This window comes from Dipteris shenzhenensis, chromosome 4, assembly GCF_047967505.1.
Source record: "Dipteris shenzhenensis isolate YYH24624 ecotype China chromosome 4, Dip_SZ_1.0, whole genome shotgun sequence".
NCBI classification, from domain to species: Eukaryota; Viridiplantae; Streptophyta; class Polypodiopsida; order Gleicheniales; family Dipteridaceae; genus Dipteris; species Dipteris shenzhenensis.
This window is the reverse complement of record NC_141599.1, coordinates 44,660,080-44,678,757: the sequence shown is the minus strand read 5'-3', so window position 1 is coordinate 44,678,757 and position 18,678 is coordinate 44,660,080. Positions and strand designations below refer to the sequence as shown.

At 48.5% G+C, this 18,678-nt stretch overlaps 1 protein-coding gene across 2 annotated transcripts; it reads left to right on the top strand.

Annotated features, from left to right (window-relative positions):
• Window positions 1-5: 5 nt before the first annotated feature.
• Window positions 6-17,548, top strand: LOC147902932 (uncharacterized). 2 transcript variants are annotated; one of them, XM_087373787.1, is made up of 2 exons: window positions 6-369; window positions 16,821-17,548. In XM_087373787.1, the coding sequence occupies exon 1, from the start codon at window positions 178-180 to the stop codon at window positions 349-351; it is 174 nt and encodes a 57-aa protein (XP_087229913.1). In that variant the 5' UTR covers window positions 6-177; the 3' UTR covers window positions 352-369; window positions 16,821-17,548. The 2 variants fall into 2 exon arrangements, with proteins under 2 accessions (XP_087229913.1, XP_087229914.1); XM_087373788.1 differs by lacking the exon at window positions 16,821-17,548 and adding an exon at window positions 2,496-2,722.
• The last annotated feature ends 1,130 nt before the right edge of the window (window positions 17,549-18,678 follow it).

The window sequence follows — 18,678 nt, the reverse complement described above, 5'->3', positions numbered from 1 at the left end:
TTATTGTAAGGGCCAATTGGGCCTTCCCAAGTGGTGAAACTAGCGCTACATTTTCAGGTGGCAGGAGGGCAAGCTGGCAGTGTGTAAAGAGCCCAATTGAATTTCCATTTTTTTGGTTGACTAGCCCCTTGACCTAATAGCCTTAAATCACTTGGAGTGTAAACTGTGAAGAGGGAAATGGCGAAGGGGAAGGGAGGTTCGGTTTTGATACGGCTGGTGTCGGCTGCAGGAACAGGCTATTTCTACGTCAAGCCCAAGAACCCGCGCAAGATTCCTTACAAGTTAGAATTTCGCAAATACGATCCCGTTGTTCGGAAACATGTGCTCTTCACTGAGGCCAAGATGAAATGAGCGGCGGTGCTCATGCCAGTGAGTCCCAACCACTACACTTTTGCTACAAATGTTGGTTCATTATACATTATGATATCTTAGGTTCTTCATCTTATTACTTCCTCCCATTTATTGAAACCACGCTACAGATTGCCACGCTACTCATCGTTTGATCTTGCGGGCTCATCGTTTCGAAAAAGAGATCAGACTTTGGACACCTGGATAATAATCTTTCTTCTAATGATTGACATGAACAAGACCATGGTTGTGCTGCTTAGAAAAGTTGAAGCTTGGCATGCCTCAAATGCAAGCTCCTTCTAGAACCGTCTCTTACGAAGCTCTACAAGCAACTTTGTCGGAGGTCAGCTTCCTGAAGGTCCTTCTTGGTAATCCCCTTAAAAGCAACTATGTTCTTGTATTAAGAACATCTGCCAAGGAGTCCCATAAAAACTGGACAGAACTGCGAATACGCAAACAAATAATTCCAGACTATCAGAGCTCCTCATGTTCTCACATCCAGTACATAAAGGATATCCGTTCATTAGTGTGAATGTTGGAGGTCAACCACCTCTGTTATTCTTCACTGAAACTTATTTGCTCGCATGTAAGGCCCCCTTACAAGGAGAAGCCATGACGATGATAGCATAGGTGAAGGAGTCATCCAGCCGGATGTTGAGGGCAGCTCTTGGCTGTCCAAGTCGGCTCCAGGCTGGCCACGGAGATGATGTGGCACACAGCAACGTGGACACCACTTGGAGTGATGATGTGACTTTGTACAGTACAGTTGCTGATGTGGGAGCCCGAGGCAGAACTGCCGACAGGTGATGTGGCAGCAGCCATGTGTTAGGCGCTAGCAGATGTTGGCATTTCACATGGTAGATGCCGCTAGCTGATGTGGCAGGCTCGGCTGATGATGTGGCAACCTAACCAATCTATGCATCCAACCTAATCGGTGGGTTTGTGGTCTGCTATCAGGTCAACTTGTGGTCTAGGTGATGGTTGGTCAGTCCAGCCCTGCCCATGGGCCATGGCTTGGGCTATATGAACTGAGATTACACCTCCATCACACACTACAAGTGTCTCTTCACCTCTTGTCTTAAGACTTGTAGTCCGTTCAGGCCGTGTGCAGTGTGGCACCTTATGCCTTTGTTGGGATTATATAGGTCACCTCTCGCCTGTAAGCTCCAGGACATAGGGAGGTGTACCAGCAACATCTTTTGGGACAGAGAGATGCACGTGGGTAGAGAGGAAGGTTGCCATGGGGGCAGATCTGCGTACTGTAGCAGGGCTGCCACATAGGCAGCATGCAGAGCAGCAGATATACTGCATGCAAGAGCAGGGCAGAAAGTATACCATAAATAGGCCCTGATACTGGTCAGCAGAGGCAGTAGCAGCTGCAGGTGACTGGAGTAGAGCAGGTTGGAAGACTGCAGAGAACACACAGGGCAGTGAACATGGATTGCCCAGTTCGGCGCAGCAGCCCTGTTGGCCTGCCTTGTGTCAGGTTGGTAGTCAGGCAGGTCCTACTGGTGAGGTCACTCTGCAGACTGGTCGGCCAGTCTGGAGCTCTGTTCGGTATATTTCTAGGGCATTCCAGCCCGGCCCTTGGATGGGGGCAGTTCAAAGTCTTTTGTGCCTCAGTTCTTGGCTGTAGAGAGGTCCAGAGATACATGCAGTGCCTCACACATTGGCTGGAGTTCCAGTGGCAAGGAGGCCTAGAAACAGTGGCACTTGTGCCACAAGGATCAGGGAACCAACAGTAGCTCACCAATAGTTGCAGACGTAAGCAGCAAGGATGGCATCTACTCAGTCCATTGAAGCTCTTGGAGAGCATGCAGGCTGACAGTCTTGAAGGTGCCAGGAGGAGCTAGAAGACAGTTTTGTGGTGCCAGGGGTCCACATCTAGGCAGCACCATATCTGCTAGATGGTGGCACACTGTGCACACCTTTGTACAAGGTTTTGTCCATCTTTGGAACATATATATTTACTGTTTCTACTCTCATGTGCATAGGTCATGAACTGTCTGCATCTTCTATATTCATGTGCACAATAAGGAAAAGAGTGAGATTTGAGTTAGCACTGTAAAGACTCATTGGGATGCAGGATTGATAAATCTTGCTGTATCTGCAGGGTTTTACGATCATGGACCTGTTTTATGATGCAGGATTTGGAGTGGAGCCTAGAGTCCAGCTTCAAGGATGGAGTGACTGTGATTGGTCAGGAGATCCAGACTTAGGAGCTATTTTGTGGAGCAGCAAGAAGCAGCCCAACGTGGCTTTGTCATCAACTGATGCTGAGTATCTGGCTGCCTGTGAGGTGGTATGGCTACAAAGGCTACTTGGCGAGATCAAGTTCCAGCAGAGGGAACCTAATGTCATCCAGTGAAACAAAGGCCAGTTTACTTAACTTAGTTTTTAGCCTAATCAGCCTCTAATTGGCTTTGTAAAAAGTAGTATTTTAGCTGGATGGTCTGATGTTTCCACGTGGCATCCTAGGACAGCCATCCCATAAGCAAAGTGGTAATTGATGTCCAGGCCTATTCCTATAGAAGGGGGCCATGTTGTACATTGTACTTATAACTATGAATGCCATGTAATGAACAGTCATTATAGCTGAGCCCTGTTTGCTCTAAGCTGAACTGAACTAGGAAACCCTTTCTCCTATGATCGGGCTGATCTCCTGGTCAGAAGCCCTAAACAATTCCAGTGAAATTTAAAGGATTTGTTCCAGTACTTGTGACGAAGGCAGTTTCCCAATCTTTCAGCGATCTGGAGATTTACTGCATCGATTAGCGATTTGATTGGACTCTTGGAGTCGCCCCGGCTGTATTGACACCAGTTTTAGGTTTGACCCTAATCGAAGTTCATTCGCCCTCTCGTCTGTGACATTTCCGTAGCTTCATCTGTCTTGCCCTCTAGCCAAACCACTCGATAAGTGTGGCGGAAGTCAAGAATATTTTGAATGCACCCTTTCCCCATCATTGGAGTTAAGAATCGAGAAAGCCATGTCGCCTCTGCCTGCCTTGAGCAAGCCAGATTTACGGTGGTATAAGTCAGCATTTGGCTGGCAGGTCACAGGAGGCGCATTTGTTGTCAGATGTCCATGTCAGCTTACAAAGATAATTGGGGATTTTCTATCCTTGTATGCTATCCTGCGGTATTCGATGCTTAAATTGGAGCATTTGTTGAAGATTGCTGAGGTTTATACATGGACTTCATCCAGCTGAGCTGCTGATGTGTTAGCTCAAAACCATAGCATCCTCAAGAAGGCGATGAGACTTGCTGAGCGATGTGGACCCAAGTATAATGTGAAGGAGAAAGGTGTTGGTATTGGTCACTTTGACAGCAGACCTATAAGTAAGGTTAGCCCTCCAGTGGCTTCAAAGCAAGTGGTATCTTCTTCAACAAGCTCTCGCATTCCCCAGTATCCTATTGTTTATGGTAGCATATGGGAATACAAAACTCTATAAGGCTGAGGATGCAGCAGGTATAATCAGGCCAAGCCCTAAGAAGAAGCCAAATGATAAGAAAGATAAGATGGTAAAGGAATTGTCTCAGGCTATCATTGAGGACAAATAGCAGAACTTATGTTATCTATGTGGTGAAAAGTGGCCACCTGAGCATAGGAGTGTTTGCAAAGCTAAGGCAGGTGCAAAGTTGAGCATGATAATTGAAATTGAAGATGATTCCATTTCAGATAACCCTGCAGCAGAGCCAGAATTTCATGATTGTGAAAATGAGGCTCCGGGTGATGTTGAGATTGTTCATGGATCCAAAAGGGAGCCCTCTTTTCCATTTGATCCAGGTGGGTCTACCTTGTCTCAGTTGTAACACCATGATTAATGTTGACTGCCAGTCCAAATGCCCAAGGAGATGCCAACAATGGAGAGCTGAAGTTATTGATGAATATGTGGAGGCTGGCAGGCATCCAGAAGGAAACTTTTGGGTGGAGGATGATGAACTGTTTGGGACACCCAATCTACCTTATACAACATATCTTCAGAGTCTTTCATGGGAACTCACGATGCCCAAACTATCAGACTTGAAAGGTCAATCAATGGACGACTTGTTCACATCCTGGTTGATAGTGGTGGACAAAAGATGCAGAGAAGATGCCCTCACTTCAGCACCTATTTTGTTATGTCCTATTTTTTCCCACCCTTTCATCATTGAAGCATATGCAAGTGAAGGGGTATTGGTGCAGTCCTAAAACAGCCACATGGAGTGATTGCCTATGGGAGTAGGAAGTTGGATGTTAAGAAGCTTACCTACCCATCATATATATGACCAGAGATGTTGGCAATATTACATGCCATTGAGAAGTGGCATCACTATCTTTATGGCAGCCAATTCAAAGTAAAGATTGACCACAGCACACTCAAGTATTTCTTGTCTCAAACTAATCTCTCTCCCAAGTAAAGACGCTGGTTAAGGCAGCACATTTAATACCACTAAGACACAATAATAAGCATCTATGGTTGCTTCACAATTCATGGAGAATGTGTTTAAGCTACATGGAATGCCACAGGAAATAGTGACAGAGATGCCAAGTTCACGGGCCACTTTTGGCAAGAGCTGCTCAAGGCAATGGGCACACTCTCACTCCAAGTACAGCTGACCACCCAGCACTAAAGGGGGCTGTTGACAGCTGCAACAGAGAATAATCCCTGGGTTCACTGTTACATACATGTTATGACCAGATATGAGCTTCATTTCTTCATTCTGTATTTGTAATTCCTTGTTAGAGCACCATTGCAAATTTGAGGACAAATTTCCTTTAGGCAGGGTGGACAACAGGATGGTCTGATGTTGCCACATGGCATCCTAGGATAGCCATCCCATAAGCAAAGTGGTAATTGATGTCCAGGCCTACCTTGTACTCATAACTATGAATAGCATTTAATGAACAGGCATTACAACTGAGCCCTGTTTGCTCTAAGCTGAATTAAACCAGGAAACCCTCTCTCCTAGACTGTTGCTTGTGCAGCCCATCACAAGCCATGGATGTCCTCAGGTTTCCAGGTACTTCCCTGGTGATTATGCATTTGAATTCTCATGATTACTTGCTGTACTATCAATTTATTCCATGCTGCTATCCCTAGCTAGCGGTTTAGGGCTGATTTAGTAGGTCTTTTAGCTGGCTTAGTTACATGCAGTGCGACAATCAAAGCTGTACAGCTATGGCGAGGAATCCGGTGTTCCATGCCCGGATCAAGCACATAGAGATCCTGTACCATTTTGTTCGTGAAAAGATATTAGATGGTGACGTCTTGCTCAAAATGGTAATGTTGCACAGAATTCACAGCAGCAATCACAAAATATTAGTGGACCTGCAGTGTCCTCTAGTAGTGGTTCACATACTTCGCCATGGACAGGCAGATTGAGATCAGGAGAATCTTCTCAAAGCAATGCACAGAGTGGTCGATGAGGGACAATGCGGTGGACCTTTTCACCAAGCCTCTACCGCAACAGATACTCGGGCAACATTCCAGCTCCTTGGGTTTGGTTCGACATCCAAAGGTGCTACAAATCTTGTCATCTGTTCGGTTGGGTTAGCCGACCAGAAAGGTGGGGTCTAAGTGACCATCCCTGTCAGTCTGGTTGGCTTGACAGACCAGACCGACCAATAGGGATTCCCGCGCACCCCCCCCCCGGACCACCTAAAAGTGGCACTACCTGCCCTTGTATACAATCTTTTCATTGGGGGTTTTCTCAGTTGTAATACGCTGAGTTTTTCGTGTACATCTTTAGCATTTCTTGTGGAGTAATCTTCTTTCTCTATTCGCATTCTACTCTCTCTCTCTCTCTCTCTCTCTCTGCTCACATATCTGCTCTCTTTCTGTTCATAGTTTTGCTTGCTCTTTGTTCGGCTGCACCTTTGATAGATCTAAGCAAACCTAAGAGCCTCATCCAATGTTTTTGGGGCATTTCTATAGACTTTGACCTCGTAGTCATCCTTTAGACCACGTATAAACCCCCTAATTCTATGAAACTCAGTGAGGTCTTCTAACTTAAGAATAGCCTCACGATAGTGTCTTGCAGCTATTGAGGAGTAGATCTCGATTAATGGAAATCCTGTCGCTTTTGGAGAAAGGTATAAAGGATATCTTTGTTTCTATCTCCATTAAAAATTTATGGAAATCCTGTCACTTTTTGAGAAAGGTATAAAGGATATCTTTGTTTCTATCTTTCTGGTCTCCATTCCATATGGGTGGCTTAATTGACTCTTTGTAAGCACTACTGTGACTACTCAATAGAGAAGTGCCCTCACCATACGTTACTATTGGGACAATACAAGGTGTCAATGAGGTAAGAGTCATTCTTTGGATATCCTACCTACCCTCAACTTCAAATAATGTATTTAACAACGTAGTTAAAGCAGTAACTGAGGCATCAAGATGAGCAATTTTATTTACAATAGACTTAGTTGTGAGCTCAAGGTGGCAGAATTCGCTATAAGAATTCCATAGAATTCCTCTATAGGAGAAGGGTCCTTGTAAAGATTGATGCTCTCAAAGTCAATACAAAATGCTTTTCCAATTTGTAGAAACATTTCGTCGAAATGGCTGAAATTGCTAAATTAGGGTTTTTGTGTAACCTTTTCAATTTCCGCTAGCCTCTCCACCCCCCATCCCTCATATCCCTAAACCCTCACATTCCCTTTGCCTGTGCTCTCCTCTTGCTGTTGCGGCCTGGGCTGGGTGTTCTAGTCGAGAGCTCTCCTCTCCATCCCATTCCAACAAAGGGATGAGGGAATGGGGTGGAGAAACAACTTGCAAGGGAATGGGATGGAGTATGCCCTAGCAACAAGCTTGATTGTATATTGTACAATTTACACTGTAGCAGTCCAGGCTTGTATCCTATTTATCATTTTTATGAATTTCTATCATGTTTTATTCAAGACTCAGGAGTCATGGCTTACTTTAAGTCTTACAAGCTACTTATCACTTGTACTTTGTGACCTCAAACAGAGAGAGAGAGAGAGAGAGAGAGAGAGAGAGAGAGAGAGTTGATCATTGATGTCTAGACACACTAGACAGTCGCATGTTTATTAGACTTTAGTATTTAAGATTATCTATATTGTCGTATTCTATAGTTTACATACGTTAGTTAAGAGAGAGAGAGAGAGAGAGAGAGAGAGAGAGAGAGTTGATCATTGATGTCTAGACACACTAGACAGTCGCATGCTTATTAGACTTTAGTATTTAAGATTATCTATATTGTCATATTCTATAGTTTACATATGTTAGTTATGCGTGTTTCTAGAAAGCCCCTCTAAGATTTTTGAAACGTTTCTAAAAGAAAATTTGAAACCAATTTCTACAAGTGTTTATGGTGACTTCGGTTTGTATGCACTCAGGATTCAGCCATAGAAGGAATATGTTCTAAACCTAGTATATGGCCAACTCCATCAAAAGCTACTTGGAGTGCATGTGAGGATTGCATGGTGGAGAAGAGGAAACAAATAAAGAATAGGAAAAAGCAAATGAAATTCAAACTGTTTCAAACATAGTTTTATTTGGATTATCCACTTCCGGAAATTTTCCACTAATGCAAGGCTATAGCAAAAGGCTTTTAGAGGAAAAATTTACAATTTAATCTTTGAGAAAGTTTGCAACTATAGCAAACGATTTCAAAGGACCTTGAAAAATAGCGGCAATCTTGTGAAAACAACATTCGATGTACTATCTATCATTACATTGTTCAGCTTGCGACTATAGTTGCCATCCAATGCACATAATAGGTGTTTAACAGGCGGATTTCTGGGCCTATCATCTACCATTAATACAGATCGTTGTTTAACGTGACACATCGTCAATTTCAACGAAAACTTTGCTTCCTGTGTGCGTACTGTCGCCTCTCAACCCAACCCTATGAGGTCGATCATATGAAAAGCCCTTTACACAAGACTCATGTCACCCATTTGACGAGTGGCTAGAAGGTTTCGATCAATCACGATCAACTACCCCTTAATGTTCTTTTTTGTTTAACGCACTGAAATGGACATAGATTTTACAAAAGCTGTACTATGCATGTGATCGTAATTTACGTCTGTCAAGTAATTTGAGAGGGTGAACAAATGTGGAGGAATACTCGATGCATTTTTGCCATGACACTTAGAAGTCTTGGGATAAATGGCTTGGACTTGCTGAATTTTGCTATAATATACCAAGCATTTATTTATTGGGAATGAGCCCGTTTGAAGCAACTTATGGATGCAAAGTGAGGATGCTTTCCACAATTTCAGACATGGCTGAAAAATAAGCAAACACGAGCTTTCTTGGAAAGGATGGAGGCACTTCTGCAATTGGCTATAAAAAACATGCAAGCTGCCCAAGCCTAGAGAATAGATTCCTCAACTTCCGTTTGGCCCGATGGCTTCCCCTCTGCCTCCCCTTTGTAGTGTCATGCTTTTCCCTCCATGCGTTTGGTAGAACGGGCAGAGTTGAGCACTTCTTTTGCTGGTCGAATTTGCAAAAGTGGTTTTTTCGGGACCTTTTGGCTTCTACAGCCTCCTAGGCCTCTCCTCTTGCAAAGCTACAGCTTTCTGTTGAATTTCGAGTGGTCCCACGCGTTGGTTGATTGGTTTTTCTCAGTTTTGGAGAACTTTCCGGCGATGAAACTTCTCCAAAACCTTCTCAATGCATTCCTCTCTGAAGCACGCTTCTTTTGAGCCCAAGAACTCCCACTTCTTCACGACAAAAGTGCTTTTCGCATTTTTCAGTGGAATTCTTGCTAGTTGGCTCTTGTAAATGCTCTTTCTTCATGCCTTTGCACTCCTCTTTGGCTGACTATGCAATTGGACATTGGCTACTATGTCCTGTTGGCGATTGAGGACTTGGTTCGAGTTTTCAGGGCTTGGTGAGTTGTGATTTTGCTGCTGCAATTTCTTTTTGCCATAAGCTATTGGTTGGCCTTGTGTGCCGCCTCTTTCTTGGTTCACAGGTGCCCAGACAGTGCTACATGAGTCATTCTTTGGTTGGGTACTTTGCTGATTTTATTTTGGAGCTTTGAAAAGCTTTGTAAATGCCATCTAGAAACGAGTCAAAGAGAGTGCAGCTGGGGTGCAGTGTGATTGCATCTGGACAGCCAATTCCGTCTCTTCTCCTTCCTTGCCCGGGAGCCCCCCTGACTCTGATCCCAGTGACCCTTGAGCGTGTGGATGATCGTGCTCCAGATGTCTACTAGGGTCTGGGTAGCAGAAGCAGCCTGATCTCCTAGGGTCTGCGCGCATCTGGAAGTCCAGATATGCCAGCCTACAATACTCCCTATGATCTCCCAAACTGGTTGCCGAGTCATCGCTCCTGCATCTCTCTCTGTGAGATGCTAGGGGAAGCTTTCCATGTATGCCCAGGTGGCCTGCGTGATGAAGAAAACTGGATCCTGTCGAGAGAACTCGTAAGCCAAGTAAAGTCCCACCTTGGTGCTGCACCAGCAAAAGGCTCCCCAAGTGACCGGTCCTAACTCGGGTGCAGCCCTCGCTAAGATCCCCATGACTCCCTTCCACACTGTTTGAGCATGCGAACAGCTCCAAAGGCAGTGCTTCAGGGATTCCTCCTCCTGAAAACACATCTGGCAGTGCCCCTCCTGCCCCATCTGCCTCAGCCAGCTCCCAACTGGTAGCCCCTTATGGACCACCATCCAAAGAAAGTAAGAGATCTTCCTCAGCTGCCAACTTGCCCATAGAGTCTTCCAGAATGTACGAAGAAAGACCAGAGATATCCCTTGGGCATACCGGGTGGGTAGCCTGTGCTGGAGAGCCCCAAGAGCATGCCTACCGGTACGCGCGCTATATGAGAAGGGGGTAGGGTTCTCTGAGGCCTCTAGTGGTGGCCAACGCCACTCCCCTGGGTCCCACTCCACTTCTGTCAAGGAGCGGCCCTCCTAAATCGAGAGTCTCCAGTCCTGGGCCTGCACAACCAGGGGGTCCATATGCCACGCTTTCCCTTGCAGCCCTATGATGCGAAGGCGCTGCCAGGGAAGTTGGGGGTCGATCACAGCCTCTCTGCTCTGGAGACGGCTATCATCGACGACGGAGAAGAAATGAATCGAGGAGTCCGAGAAAAGGCTTGCAACCACCAAAGGAATGCCGCGGGGTGTGAGTTGCCCTAGCCACCTCTCATCTCCTAGGAGGACCTGTCTGGTGACTGTGGGAATCCTCCAACCTGCAAGAATGGCAGCATCAATCTCCGCTCGCCGAGTCTGGATCCCTCGTGCCGTACCTACTGCTGCTGCCAGCTCGTCTGGGGCTATAGACGTCCCTCCAAACCCGGAGCGAGCGCGCAGGCCCACGCGCCCAGAGCGCCCATGGGATATGGGACCTCTCTCCAAGCTGGCGACCTGTATCATCTGTCACGTGGTTGCTCCAAATCAGGGGCTGTCTGTCTATCTCCTCTCGGCAGCTAGGGGGAACTTGGGAGAGGCTGTGCCGCAGCTTCCTCCAGACTGAGAAGAGACTGCGGAGGAAGGGGGAGCGGGGCTGAAGTGAAAATGAAAATCCACTGGATAGAAGGCTGCCAATCACCCCCTCTCTGGGGGATACACGCGCTGAGACCATGCTGAAGCAAGAGCTTCCATGTCTGCCCTCCTGGGGTCAGACCGCGGATGACTAACTTGCCAAGTAATTCCTGACTCTGAAGTTCTGAATCTATGATGCCAAGACCGTCCTCTGTTTGGGGGAGAATGACCGTCTACCAGGCGACCCGGGCTCTGGTGGTGCCGGAACCGTCTGAGCCAGACTACAGAAAGTTCCGCACCAGTCTCCTCAGTTGGGCTACGCACGATCTCGAGAAGCACCAGCAGGATGCCACATACCAAGCGGTGGCTAGAAGGACCCGATTGACCACAAGGGCCCTGCTTGCTAGAGATAGCCGAGCCGTGCTCCAGAAGGCTAGCTTCCGTCGTATGGAAGCTAGGACCGGTAGGAACTGCTGAGCCGGCGTGGTATCCAGCCTGGAATCCCAGGTAACGTGTCATCTGTCCTCTAGGAATCCAGCGAAACCCCAGGAAAATACCCCACTATGAGCTGGCTCCTGGATCCGTAAGAAAACCTACTGACTTATGCCAATTGATTTTCGCCCCAGCGGCTAGGTAGAAAACCTCTAGCGACAGTCTCACTCGCTCCAGTGACTCAATATCATCTTGCACATACATGGCCGTGTTGTCTACATACTCGGAGTCCAGAAGCTCTGCATCGTCCTTGATAGGGAGGCGCATCCCTCGAAGACCAGTGGTACGGGCTCATAGGAAGTGAGCCATGGCCTCCGCAAAACAAAAGAAGAGGTAGGGCGCAAGCGGGCAGCCCTGACGTACCAAGCGCTTGAGGGTGAATCTCTCCCCCATCCTGCTATTGATGATAACCCGACTGGAGGCCGATCTGTAGAGGCTAGCAATACCTCTAATCCACTCGTCCGGGAAACCGAACCGAGAAAGTGTGCCCTCCAAGAAGGACTAGTCTACCCTGTCATACGCCTTCTCAAAGTCAAGGAGTATGGCTAGGTGTTGGCCACTATGCTGGGCCCACTCAGTCGCCTCTGAGAACGTGAAGATGCTGTCCAAAATGCTGCGATCTTGGACAAAACCAGTTGGGGTGTCGTGGATCAAGTCATGTAGCAGGGGTCGGATGCGGCTACTGATCATCTTGGTGAGGATTTTATAGGCAGTCAGAAGGAGGGTGATAGGGCGCCATTGTCTGATCTCTTGACGGTCCCCCTTTGGGGATGAGGCAAATCAAGCCAGTCGCAAGGCTCTCTGGCATCTGTCCGCTGGAAAAGATATGCTGGAAGGCTGCAAGCAGGGGCTGGTGGATCTGCTCCCAAAAGGTGGTGAAGAAAGCTCTAGAGAGCCCATCCTCACCTGGGCATTTCTGCCCATCAGTATCTCTCACAGCATCTTGCATCTCTGACACAGTAAACGGGGCGAGAAGGGCCTCACTCATGCTAGGCTGCACGAGCGTCGGCGTATACCTCCACACCTCCTCCCTGCAACGGCGGGCACGAGGGTCTGGGGGCTCCTGCTGGAACAGGGATCTATAGAAATATGTCGCCAAGTCCCTGACCTCGTCTGTCCTAACACTACCATCGTGCGCCCTAAGAGACGGAGCTGCTCCCTTGCTGACCTCTGGCCATGAGTCCTGAAGAACTCTCTGCACATCCTGTCGCCTTTCCTAGCCCAAAAGGACTTGGAAGCGTGGAACGAGAACTCTGAGCGACTCTGGGTGATCTCCTCTAACATGGCTCGGGCTCTAACCTCGTGTCGTCTGAGCTCCTCGGAGCCTGGAGAAGACTGTTGCATCCGCTGTATCGAGGCAAGGTCTCGTCTGAGGCCCCTCTCCTTCGCCCACCACTGCTGCTTGACCAGAGTCGCCTCCTGCTGACAGATGAGACTAGACTCGGCAAGAACCTGAGCTACCTGAGCTGCCATATCCCCCATGGGGTCCCAATCGTGCTGCCACAGGTCCACTATCCTGCTGCGAACCGCTGCTCTGGAGTAGATGGAGTCTGGGATCCAGCACGTGCGGGGAGGTAAGGAATGAGAGGTTGAGTCCAGGACTAGGATGACTGGGGCATGGTCAGAGAGGGTCGTCCGTGGAACCACCCCTGACTCTCCACCTCTGCCTATCGCCCAATCACTGACATAGAAACGGTACAGCCGCTCCAGAAGTCTGCCTCCCTGCCTCCTGTAACCCCAAGAGAAGTCCAAGCTCCCTGTCCACCTGCAAAAGGAAGGCTCTCTCCAACTGTCCCGACCTCCCACAGCGAACAAGGAGTCCCACTCCGCCTGCTCCGCCTGAGCTATACCGAGGAACTCTGAGCCCCGTCCCTGCTGATCCTCTAGAGCCTCAAGGTTATTGAAATCCCCGCCTACAATCCAAGAATCCATCTCTGGCAATAAGTCTGTCAAAAAGCTCCAGAAAGCGGCTCTCCGTCTAAGGTCGATCGGGGCATAGATACTGAGGATGCCGATGCGAGATCCCTCAATATTCAAGCCCACCCAAAGCGCTCGTCCTGGGATCAAGGTGCCAAAACCACACACGTGCTGTACAAGAGAAGCATCGATGGAGGTACAGACACCTCCGCTCCTCCCCTGCTCGCCAATCGAAGGTTCCCAGTAGGTGTGGGAGCGCCCTGTGAGGACCTTCCCACACTTACTGGTCTGAGAAGCCGAAAGCTTGTGTTTCTGTAATAGGAGCACATCTATCCTTCCCATCAAAGCTGGTTGGAGCTCCTGTCTGAGCACCATCTTCCTGGGGCCGCGGGTTCCAGATGAGTGGAACCCGTTGACATTCCAAGAGATAATGCGTATACTCATGAAGAGGAGAGGTGGGCCACAAACAGCTGTCTGCTTGCGATCGATGTCGAGGTGGTCGGAGGATGTCCAGTGTGCAGACGAAGGCACTTCTGTGAAGGTTTCGAAGGTGAGGTAGGATCATCGGACCCATCCTCTAAAACCTTCAGCAGAGGGGAAAGGCCCTTCGTTCCATGGTGGTAAGCTCTCTCTAACCAACTTGAAGCCTTCGCCAGGGAGATACTGTAGAAGCCCGCTACCTCTGGGGTCCTCCAAGGGCGGAGCCCTTCCGCGTAGATCCACTCCAGAGGCGGTCGAATGATGACCAAAAGGCAGAACCGTTTGGCGCTGTGGCACCATCTCAGACAAACGTCACCCTCCTTCCACTGCTGTTGAAGAAGCTCCGTTGCTCTGCTACCAATCCAGTCCTGTACCTGCTCATGGGACTGATCACGAATCGTCTCCCAAACATTTTCATTCGTCCATTGCTCATTCCCGTCACTAGTGATAGTGAGGGAATAGCTGGGACCATCATGGGGGGCGAGGACGGACACCTTACCCTTTGCCCCCTTTCGGAGAAGAAGATGCTGATGTCTAGGCATGCAGGGAAGGAGCCAATACTAGCTGCATCCAAGTAATCCCAAGGTCCTGCTCGATAGAACTCCAAAGGTAGAGCTCTAGGAGCTGCCCTTGGGTGGGAGGACGAAGATGAGGAGTCAGAACCAGAAAGAGGGGTATTGGTCATCGGAAGAGCTGGGGTGGTGCTGGCCGTCTGCAGGGAAGGGCCTCTCCCCTCCACCGGGCCAGGGGGGTAGGCGTGGAGGAGGTCTGTGCTAGCTTTGGGGCCGCAGGATGAGGGGGGGGGTCCCCGCGGGATCATGCTCGAGGGAGAGGGGAGGGCTGAAACCAAAGGTGCCGGGGGGGGTCCCGGAGGGGGGGGAGGTAGGGGAATCGAGGAGGAGGGGGGAGGAGGAGGGGGGTGGGGTGAAAGATGAGGAGGAGGCTGGCTGACTTCTCCTTCCCCTTACCGGGCTGTTGCTGACTGGTGACCTCAGGGGTCTCCTGCTGGAGAGGGGGCTTTTTGGTTATTGTTTTGTTTCCTTTCCGTTTCCTTTTGACCTCAGTCCAACCTTCCCCTTTTGGAGGGGTTGTCGACGCCTGACGGGGGGGATCCTGAGTTGCCTGGCTGGGGGCCATCGGAGGTTCTGTCCTCGTGAAGCGAGGGCAAGAGCGCGCCTGGTGCTCGAAGCCGTGGCATCTCAGACACTGATCTGGGCGACCAGTGACCATAATGCGCTGCGTCACCACACTTGCGTCCGTCTCAATCTCGAACTCCGAGGGAATACTCTACGGATCTAGGACTGCCACTTTGACGCGTGGCACCCCTTGGGCTGCCGCCGCATCAACGAAGGTGTCCTGCATGAGCCAGCCAAAGTGCGCCCCCAAGTCCTTGATGATCGGGTGAAGCTCTGTTGCGAGGCTTGGGAAGATGAGGGTAACTGGATGGCGGGGGATGCGGAAGCAAGCATCGAAGTCCGCTACACTGAAACCCCTATACCACGGGACCATAAGGATGATCTTCCCACCCAGAGAGGTAGGGGACCGTCTGACCATATCGCTTGCAGCCTGCATCGAGGAGAGCTTGAGCCAGAAGATACCACGTCCCATGAGTGCGACCTCTTCAATGTGGCTGTCCTCAAGGTATAGGGTAGACTGTAGCCAGTCCCTGATGTTTGCTCGTGAAGGGGCGTAGCCGATGACTCTTCCATAAACGGAAGTCTAGGAAAAGTCATTGGCAGCCCTGCTTCACCAAGGAGACCTGATGCTCTGTCAGTGTTACACGGTAGGCTGAAGGAGGGGGGGGTCCGTTTGGGCCACTGGTTCCGGGCTTACGGCTGCCATACCGCACTGACAAACTGCGAAAGCTCCAAAAGGTGAGGGAAAAGAAACGGAAAAGGCGAGGGAGGGAGGAATGGAGGCGGAGGAGGGGAAGGAAAGGACGGAGGGAGGCGTAGGAGGAAGCGGGGGGAGGAGAGACGGCAGCGGGGAAAGAGAAAAGGCGAAGGAGGGGCAAGAAGGGAGGAGGGAGGGAAGGGAGGGGGTGGCAGCGCGGCGCGAAGGTGGGGAAGGGGAAGGAGGAGAGGCGGGGGTGTGGCAGCGCGGCGCGAGGCGGAGGCGAAGAAGGAAGGAGGGGAGGGGGGGGGTGGCAGTGCGGCGCAAAGGTGGGGAAGGGGAGGAAGGGAGGCGGGGGTGTGGCAGCGCGGCGCGAGGAGGAGGCGGAGAAGGAAGGAGGGGAGGAAGGAGGGTGGTGGCAGCGCGGCGAGAGGCAGAGGAGGGGATGGAAGGGAAGGGGGGAGGGGGACCGCACGGCGTGAGGGAGGTAGACGGGAGCGGGGGGCGGCTGGGAGCATTCCCAGGAGCTCGACCTTGTAAAGCTGGAGCTTACAGGTTGCCACATTTTTGAAAGGCAATGCACTTAAGTGGTACACCAACCTTATGCTTCATGGAGATGCACCTGCTACTTGGCTGGAATTTAAGCAAGTGTTCTCTTCTACTTGGCTTACTCCAACTTTTGAAGTCGAAGTACTTTCACACTGGCATGACTTGTCATACAAACTTTGCAAGAATCTTGATGATTACACCCAGAGGTTTTGGGATGTTTTGCTGCCATTGAGATCTTACAGGCATGTTTCTTTGAAAGAGCAAGTAGAGAGGTACTGTTGTGGATTGCCTAGTGAGCTACGTGATTATTGCATCAAAACCAAGGTGGGTTCTATGACTCAATTAATTGAGAATGCAAGGACAGCATATGCATGGATGCAGGAGAAGAATTTGGGCTTTATGGACAGCAAGAAAGAAGACAACAAACGGGCTGCCAAACACCAGGATAAGGACATCAAATCTGAAAATAAAAATTATGGCAAACGACCGTTTCAAAAGGGACCTGTTCCATCCAAACTCATGATCTTTTCTTGTCATATCAATTAGGGAGTTTAGGTGAGTTGTGCGCGTAATGTGTTCCATCTAAACTCATGATCTTTTCTTGTCATATCAATTAGGGAGTTTAGGTGAGTTGTGCGCATAATGTGAGATGATTAGACTGGAACCATTTTTCTAAGCTGATGTAAGCATTGTGATTGGGTTTATTTTTGAGTAGATGTTTAATGTAATGTATCATTAACTCATTGCTTTTAAATTCTCAGGGCATCTAGGAGGACTTGGAGGACCTTACTCTTGAGTACTTTTAATTGCTGATCAATTTGATGGAACTTGCTATCCAACTAATTTGCCATTAGACTCTGCAAGAATGACGAACAGATCATGCTTTAATATATGTTGATTTCTTATGCAAATTTGAGTTATAGATTAGATTGTTTGAGCTCACCAAAATTCAAGTCTTCATGTGTACTATTCTCACTGTAACTGATGGCAAAAACCATCTGTCAGTCAAAGTACGAGGATGGGGTTGGGTTCATGTGTACAAAATATCTTTATTCCCAGGTTTGAATCAGCCTTTGGATTTGCAGTTATGGTTATGAAGTTTTCGCAGCTGAGCTTTTGGTCCACTTAAGCCAAGGATAAACTCTAGATATGGTGTTCGGATTTTTTTAAAAAACAAAATATGTAGAAAATTGATAGGTTAACGCAAGGGAGGAAGGCATCTACCTGTCGGTTTAACAAAATTTGCAGCCTTTGGTTCAGAACTTTTGGGCAAGCTGATATACATTATCAATAATTTGTGAAGTGTTTACAATGCCATTGTAAATGATGGACACAGGAAACAGGTTTGACTGAATTTCACCTTAGAAATGCGATTTTAGTGGCTAAGACTCGGCTTAGTAGGTAATAAAAGATGGCCGGGGGTTGGCATGCTGGCTGTCAGGATCTGGCTGATAGAGTCATAAGCAGAGGGCATGACCATGCCCTGGGGCCTGATACGACATCTTATTAAAGAGTATGCATGTTTATTAGGATATTTGTTATGTGAGTTTTAAGTAATATATTTTCTACACCACTCATGAGAACATGAGTGTAGCTTTTGCTTACCAAGTTCTTTTTCTTCTTTGTTATTTTTCTCATATACTCTTCTTTTGCTTGTTCTATTAAAAACTTTAGTTTGTAAGATTGGAGAACTCTAGTCTTATGAAGGTATATACCCACCGATGGAAGTAGATCAACGTGAGAATGGTGGACCAAAGCCGTGCCCCTCATGAAAGGCAATGGTATCATCCCCAGATCTCGTAGCACAGATAATACATATGAAATTCTCCTTTGTCTCGACCTCCTCCAGCATGCATAACTTGTAGATCCACTGCTCTCTAGATAAACTGCAGCTCTCCCTGCCTCAATCCTCAGCTGATGGGAAGAGACCCCCATGTGTCCAATGGCAATCCTCAGTGCATGCGAGACTCCTCTTTCCTCGAGGTACTGGGGTTTGATGATGAGTCCATCCTTCGATACTCTCAAGAAGTGGTCGTGATAGAAAAATATCTTGGTGGGGAATCCCTCCTCCAAGTCCAAGATGTATGGAGCTGGAGGAGATCTAGCCATGTGATAGGGTTAATCTCATCATGTGGGATTGACCCGGGTGGTGCATCCATGCTATACTAAAAGGGAAAACCCGGTCCATGTGATACCATGATTAGCAAACCATGTGGATATGCGTGCATACCATATTGTATCAACCTTGCTCTTTGCTAGCTGTTTGGATGAGTCTAGTGCCAGCCTTGGTAATCTCCGGTGGGGTAGGGTCCAAACTTTGTGGAGGAATGTCATTGTCCAAAAAATGGCATCAACCTCGAGAGGGGTCATGGCGAGCTTTGCGTAGTGCTCTAAGCAAGTCCAAGACGTATGGAGCTGGAGGAGATCTAGCCGTGTGATAGGGTTAATCTCATCATGTGGGATTGACCTGGGTGGTGCATCCATGCTATACTAAAAGGAAAAACCCGGTCCATGTGATACCATGATTGGCAAACCATGTGGATATGCGTGCGTACCATATTGTATCAACCTTGCTCTTTGCTAGCCATCTGGATGAGTCTAGTGCCAGCCTTGGTAATC